General features: G+C 47.6%; 1 protein-coding gene across 1 annotated transcript in view; it reads right to left on the bottom strand.

Moving 5' to 3' along the window:
• The window catches only part of spag17 (sperm associated antigen 17), a gene marked incomplete at both ends in the record, with an annotated part of 74,365 nt that overhangs the window by 65,901 nt on the left and 964 nt on the right, over window positions 1–7,500 (bottom strand). Inside the window, 12 exons of the mRNA XM_084440029.1 lie at window positions 387–436; window positions 568–684; window positions 952–1,080; window positions 3,811–3,929; window positions 4,061–4,133; window positions 4,960–5,121; window positions 5,572–5,741; window positions 5,978–6,157; window positions 6,275–6,428; window positions 6,591–6,722; window positions 6,956–7,015; window positions 7,469–7,500. The exon at window positions 7,469–7,500 is cut by the window's right edge and continues 109 nt beyond it. Of these exons, the coding sequence (XP_084296155.1) occupies window positions 387–436; window positions 568–684; window positions 952–1,080; window positions 3,811–3,929; window positions 4,061–4,133; window positions 4,960–5,121; window positions 5,572–5,741; window positions 5,978–6,157; window positions 6,275–6,428; window positions 6,591–6,722; window positions 6,956–7,015; window positions 7,469–7,500 (1,378 nt within the window). The remainder of the gene's footprint in view (window positions 1–386; window positions 437–567; window positions 685–951; window positions 1,081–3,810; window positions 3,930–4,060; window positions 4,134–4,959; window positions 5,122–5,571; window positions 5,742–5,977; window positions 6,158–6,274; window positions 6,429–6,590; window positions 6,723–6,955; window positions 7,016–7,468) is intronic.

The raw sequence follows: 7,500 nt of genomic DNA, 5'->3' as shown, positions 1-7,500 counted from the left end.
ATAGGAGAGGAGAGCATAGGAGAGGAGAGGAGAGGAGAGCATAGGAGAGGAGAGAAGAGTAGAGCACAGGAGAGGACAGGAGAGAAGAGAAGAGAAGAGAAGAGGAGAGGAGAGGAGAGGAGAGGAAGAGGAGAGGAGAGGAGAGGAGAGGAGAGGAGAGGAGAGGAGAGGAGAGGAGAGGAGAGGAGAGGAGAGGAGAGGAGAGGAGAGGAGAGGAGAGGAGAGGAGAGGAGAGGAGAGGAGAGGAGAGGAGAGGAGAGGAGAGGAGAGCCTCACCATCAGTGCAGTAGTATATGAGCTGCTGAGTCCTGGCCTGTCTAGTGGAGGAGGAGCAGGAGGAGGAGGAGGAGGAGGAAGAGGAGGTGAGCAGGCTCCAGAATGGAGACCTCTTCATCATGTCTGCCTCTGCCTGCACCGCGTCTAAGCCCTTACACACCTGACAACACACAACACACACAACACTGGCATCATGAGAGAGACACGCCCCCGCTGCTGGGGGGAGAGGGCTCTGTGTGTGTGTGTGTGTGTGTGTGTGTGTGTATATGTGTGTTCGTGTACATTACTGACAGGCAGCTGCTGGAGTCTGAGGGCTCTGTGGTCATGGCTGTTGAACAGCAGGGGGCGCTGCTGAGCCTCAGTCCTCTGCTGGCTGCTCTGCTCCACCCCAAACTCCTCCTGCAGCCTCTGACAGCACATGGGAGAGGAGGAGGAGGAGGAAGATGATCATGATGGGGAGGAAAATCGTCATCATAATCATCATCATGACTTTATTGTATCCATGACATGAGGAAAGACTATCACATATTACTGCAAAATCATCATCATCGTCATCATCAACGACAATAATGTGTGTGTGTGTGTGTGTGTGTACAGTAAGTTTGTGTATGCATGTGTGTGTGTGTGTGTGTGTGTGTGTGTGTGTGTGTGTGTGTGCGCGCGTGTGTGTGGTACCGTCTTGTCCTGGTCGGGAAGGGGCAGAGTTAGGATGGTAGACAGCATGTAGTTAGCCAGGTCCTGGTCCAGCCCGTGTGCTCTCTGCTCCATTCTGGACGGAGGGAGGGCCTGCTCGCTGGCAACCACCTACACACAGGGGTCACACAGGGGTCATGTTACATTCTCAAAATACAACCACAACATCGCTCCTTTGAGCGGAACTAAGGAGGTGACTCCAACCAGTTGATCACTGTCACACCTGATCAGGACCGATCTCCAAGCCAACCTCAACAGGGTGAGAAACCAAACTCCCCAGGACAGTCAGACCAGGTGTTGAAGCCATTTACAGATTTTACTTATTGATTATTGACATGATTTCATTAATGATGAATTATCATTTCCTTATTTGATTATTGCTCATGAATACATTGAGACATGCATTTTCTGTAAATTATACTGATCATGTGTTGGACTGTTTTGTTGTTTGTTGTGATAATTTTGAGCTGATGTCTGATTGGATGACGTTATCTGTAGGGGTGGTTTGCCTCCTTGATTTAGGATCAATAGCTCCCTATTCACTATATAGTGCACTATATAGGGCGTCAACCATTTTGTTTGTAGTGTCCGAATTCTCCACGGAATTTTCGTTCCCTATATAGTCCACTATTTATTACCCACAATTCACCTTGATTTCCAGGGAACAGTGCATGTACCCTACATTTTCTCTGTTCCCTAGGTAGTTCACTACATGGTGAACCCTATATAGGGAATAGGGAGCGAGGGAACGAGGGAGCGATTCCGAACACAGCTAATGAATAGGTGTTCAAGTGAGCGGAAGGGCAAACAATTTTCAACTGCATGATGTTTTTAAGTTGTTTGAATTCATTATTTATTCTCTTGGTCCTTCAATAAAAGACCAAATGATGACATTGAGAACAAGAGTGTGCGTTGATTTACTGACCACTCCTACACCAGGGCTAGGCTCTGGACTGACACTCTCTCAGATCAAGGCTACAGTAGGCTCTGGACTGACATCTCTGTCTCTCCTCTCTGTCTCCTTCTCTCAGACCAGGGCTAGGCTCTGGACTGACACTCTCAGACTATGGCTAGACTCTGGACCGACATCTCTGTCTCTCCACTCAGACCATGGCTAGGCTCTGGGCCTACATCTCTGTCTCCTTTCTCTATCTCTCTATTTTTCTATCTCTCCTCTCAGACCATGGCTAGGCTCTGGGCCTACATCTCTGTCTCCTTTCTCTATCTCTCTCTCTTTCTATCTCTCCTCTCAGACCAGGGCTAGGCTCTGGGCCTACATCTCTGTCTCCTTTCTCTATCTCTCTCTCTTTCTATCTCTCCTCTCAGACCAGGGCTAGCCTCTGGGCCTACATCTCTGTCTCCTTTCTCTATCTCTCTCTCTCTTTCTATCTCTCCTCTCAGACCAGGGCTAGGCTCTGGGCCTACATCTCTGTCTCCTTTCTCTATCTCTCTCTCTTTCTATCTCTCCTCTCAGACCATGGCTAGGCTCTGGGCCTACATCTCTGTCCCTCCTCTCTCTATCTCTCTCCCTCAGACCCGGGCTAGGCTCTGGACCTACATCTCTGTCCCTCCTATCTCTGTCTCCCTCTCTCTCTATCTCCCTCTTTCAGACCAGGGGCCTCATTTATAAAACTGTCACAGCCTACTTCAACATACGCCAGTTCAAAGCGAGTTTCTTATAATCAACCGTAAACTTGGCGCACGTGAGCGCGTCTTGTCTCACCCTTTTTAACACCCATAATTGCATATAAATGGTCAATGAACCGCCACATTCATCCATTCATAAATAGTGACTGCATGATGATAATGATGGTGATAGTCAGAGTGAAATAGAAGTTCTTGTAGCAGAGGTCGAATTGAATTGAAGACTGGCATGGTGGCTGGGTGGCAAAGTGTCAATCTCGTGAACCGAAGATCATAGGTTCAACCCCAATCCGCGCTGCTGTGATGACAAAATGATATTATGAAACTGAGGTGTCGATAACAGCATCAGTTGAAATGCAATCTGTCCTATTGTTCACCTTATTATTTATGAGATTGTCATAACATGCAAGTATTGTGTAAATTATTTGGCAAGGCTAAATTAATATTGTGGTTGGTGGTGGGGTTTTGTATTTCTAATTAACCCAGCGGTTTGTTTTAAATCTGTGTGATCACTGACTCACACACCAACAAACTACTTCCTACATATTGTTCAATAAGTACAGATCCAATATTATTCCAGATTAACAATACAACATATTGAGGGGTTCTTTTGCAATAGCAGACATCTCCGTTTGTAGGCCTATCCTAAATCATGTTTGCCCATTATCTAAGGGCAAGGAGAGAGAAGAGTGGGGTTTAAAATGGTACAGTATGTTTATCAGAGTGACAACATGCGTATTCATAAAAGCATTTACACATAGGCTATAATATTTATTCAATAGCATAGTCAAACTTCTCAAAGCTATAAGATGTCTCCGCTTCTGCACCAGAATTACTGACATAAACTCCACACATACAGTAGTCAAGTCTCGTCATATTCATATGGGAGTTCTATAATACATGAGAGTTAATGTACATTTATTTTCCACAAACAATTGTATCAATTTCAAAGTGGTTCTTGAGTTTCAAGTTCATTTTTGATAAATCCCAAAGGTTGCGTGGAAAGTGCCGTACGCTTGCTTTTGTAGTAACACAACGTTTATAAATGAGGCCCCAGGGCTAGGCTCTGGACCAATATCTCTGTCCCTCCCCTCTCTCTCTCTCTCTCTCTCTCTCTCAGAGCAGGGCTAGGCTCTGTACCGGTATCTGTCCTCCTCTCTCTATCTCCTTCTCTCTCTGCCCCCCCCCCCTCCAGACCTGCTCCAGCATGCAGTGAAGTATCAGGGGGACGGAGGACGCCTCGGGGGGCACCAGGTCCAGTAGGTCGCTATAGTAACGCATGTCCACCTCCGTGGTCAGCAGTGGGGCCTCCAGCTCTGCTGGGAAAGGAGAAGGGTGAGAGAGTCTGTCTGTCTGTCTGTCTGTCTGTGCGTGCGTGCGTGCGTGCGTGCGTGCGTCTGCATGTGCGTTTGTGTGTGTGTGTGTGTGTGTGTGCTGGGTAGACTACCTGGGACGGTCTCCTCTGGTGGTACAGACTTCTTCTTGGATCCAGGAGTCTGAGGTGTAGGGGTCTGGGCAGCCTGGGACACACATGCACGCACACACACATACACATACACACACACACACACACACACAAACACACACACACACATACACACACACGTACCATTACCCATATACAAATTTTAGCATGGACTTACACAGCGACCAGGCTAACCCACCTACTGCACATGCTCGATAATGATGTCATTGCTAGAGAAATGGCCATAACCTGATTCTGAACAACATCTAGAATCAATTGCACACATTACAAATGGATGTAATGCATACAAACATCTGTACATTGCTCGCAATTACCGTATTGTTGACCTAGTGTCCGATGCCGTACAAAAGAGCTTACCATCCAGTGCAGCAATGCATAAACATGCAAGAGTGTCACCAGTCTGGTTTAACTACACCTGTGATGTCTTTGCTAACATCCCCAATAACCTGACGTTGTTTTTGTTGACCACAGTCACAAAGAGGTCCTGATTGTAGCATAACAGTAGGCTGTTTTTGATCTGTACATGGACCAGGCTTTCCAATATAAAGTACCAACCGATACTTTAAACTATTACCAACTTTGGGTTCAGATGTAGATTTTGTGTACTTTTATTTGGAAGCCTAGGTCATGTACACAAGTATACCAGGAGAGGTCTGAACATCGCTGGCATGGGACAAAGCAAAGCTTAACAACTTGTTAAATATTGCTCTGTTTCAGCTATCATAGGCAGCCTTGCTGTGTGGAGATGAAGGTGCTGTGTGTATCCCTGAGTGTTCTGGAACTGTCTCACCCTATTATATTTGATCCCCTGATAGCTGTAATTGAACTTGTGGAATCCAATAAAGTATTGAAATGTGTACCTCTGCAGGGCTGTCCTGGCTGCAGCATGGCGGAGCCCGGCAGACTGAGGGAACCTGGATCAGTCTCATGTTGCTCAGGTAGTGCTGATGCTGTCTCCTCCAGTCCAGACTGTCATAGATCAAACACGCCACCTCCTCAAACACATGTGTCCCAAACACCATCTGTAGACACACACACACACAGGCAAAAGAGAGTGAGTGAGAGAGAAAGAGAGATAGTGGTAGAGAGAGTTAAACATAGATCCAGTAGAGGTGTTACCATAGCACCCATGTTGTCTCTATCCTGAGGCAGAGAGAGAGAGAGATAGAGAAAGAGAGATAGAGGTATATACTCTATATACTGTATATATTTACTGAGAGAAAGAGAGAAAGAGAGGTAGAGAGACACGACACAGAGAGGTAGAGGGAGAGTGAAAGGTAGAGATAGATAGCCGATCTGGGCCATATATAGGCCAGATGCCGAGGCACTTATGGCTTAGTTACGTCCCATATACTGTATGGCCCAGATCGGCTAGCTACAGTATCTGGGGAGGTAGAGGTAGAGAAAGAGAGGTGCTGTAGAGATAGACAGAGAGAGGTCATCTCTACACAGCGGTGCAGAGGTGTACCCACCACAGCCTCAGTGCTGTCTCTGTCCTGAGGCAGTAAGATCTGCTTGGCGGTGAATCTCAGCCTGACCACATCATGCAGCTTAGAGAGGGCAGGGCCACCATCCAGCACTGCCCCCAGCATGGCCCAGAACAACTCCAGCTCCCTCCTCCTACGCAACACTGCCTCCGCCTCTAAGAGTCATATTTATATTCAATATTATAGCCTCCTTGTTGTACACAGACAGATGGGGCAGATAGCCTTTTAGAGTCATGGTTAGATTAATTCACCAGTCAGATTCATTCAGATTCACATTCACATTGAGGATTCACACTCAGATTCACATTCAGATCTCAGAGTCAGATTCATGTTCAGTTAGCTGTTTACAGTGTGGTTAGTCAAGGAGGTTATAACAGTGGGTGAGCCCTACGCTGGTCCAGGGCTGTGCTGTCATCCCTCGCCCCCTTCCCTGAGGCAGGTGTGCTCCCTGACGACAGCTGGATGACGTTGGACACATGCACGCCCAGAGACTCCAGCACAGCCGGGAGCTGGGCCTGGTAGAACCCCACCACCAGGACGTAGTGCTGCGGACCGTCATCTGGCTCATCATCTACACACACACACACACACACACACACACACATGCATACAGCTTAGCTCGGCAGGCTAACATAGTGTTTCGGTGTGTTGTGCTGCAGACAGACCAGAAGTCCTCCTTCCTCCACACCTATGTACTTGCTGGTCTCGTCCTCCTCCCCGCGGCGTTTGAGCTTGGTGTCCTTGGCGGGGGCGCTGGGCTCAGAGCCCTTCTTCCCCTTGGCCCCCCCCTTGTCCTTGGCGGAAGCAGCACCAACCTTACCCTTGGTCTTCTCCTCAACTGCCTGGGTGGGGGGACAGAAGGTTAGGGTCTCTACAGAGAGACATTCTACTATTTGGATATGATTATTGACTTGTTCTTTGTTATTGATTACTGATAGATTATGGATTATTGATACATTATTTCTTGTGGATTACTTATTGGTTATTGATTGGGAACCGGTTACCTTCAGCTCGGTGGTCCTCCGCTGCTGATCACTGGCCTTCACCCCCAGTAGCTGGAACTTCAGCAGCTTCCCCAACAGATCACAGGACAGCTCCTCCCCTGCATCCAGCAAGGACTTAGCAGCCTCCAGCACCTACACACACACACACACACGCACACACACACAGACGTAGAAGTGCACACACGGACACGGACACACACACACACACACACACACACACACACACACACACACAAAGAAACACAAACACACACACATCATGCATGTGTCTATCTGGGGTGATTATCAGCTATCTCTGGACTGGTTCATTCTGACCATTTGTCCCAATACCAGCAGGTGAGCATGCCAACCACCAACACGCGTACCTCGTAGAACGCTGGCGCATCCTTGGTCTTTTTGGTCTTGGGATTCCCCAGCTCATTGATCTGTATGGGGGAAACCATCATATCACTCAGCATCCCTGAGCAACAGCCGGCCCTGCTCCCAACATGGAGAGTTTTCTCAGAAGGAGTCTCTCTCTCACTCTCAACATGGAGGTTTTTAATGGTGAGTGAGTCTGGCGTGATTCTTCTGGGATGGATTATTATTGATCTTAGGCTGATTTGGTTCAGCTCTCAGTTCTCTTCTAAAATTGAGAAGAGCCTATCACCATCATTATGCCTAACACTGAGAGGAGAGCCTATGTTGTGCTCCTCACCCGGTTCTGGAGTCTATAGTTGAAGTTATGCTGAAAGAAAAAACAACTACAGATGTACTGTTCAGTGAACTTACTGACAGAAATTCACCATCGTTCCTGCTTCCTTATTGATATTACTACAAGCCTATAAACTACAATACAGTGTCACAAGCTATACTGTAGCTGGCCGCTCGCTAACTACCTTCTGTAGGGTGTTGTCCCAGGACACCAGGC

Source organism: Borostomias antarcticus (assembly GCF_949987555.1).
Source record: "Borostomias antarcticus genome assembly, chromosome: 6".
In the NCBI taxonomy this organism is placed as follows: Eukaryota; Metazoa; Chordata; class Actinopteri; order Stomiiformes; family Stomiidae; genus Borostomias; species Borostomias antarcticus.
The sequence above is the reverse complement of the archived record's forward strand: the minus strand, read 5'-3'. Positions and strand labels throughout refer to the sequence as shown.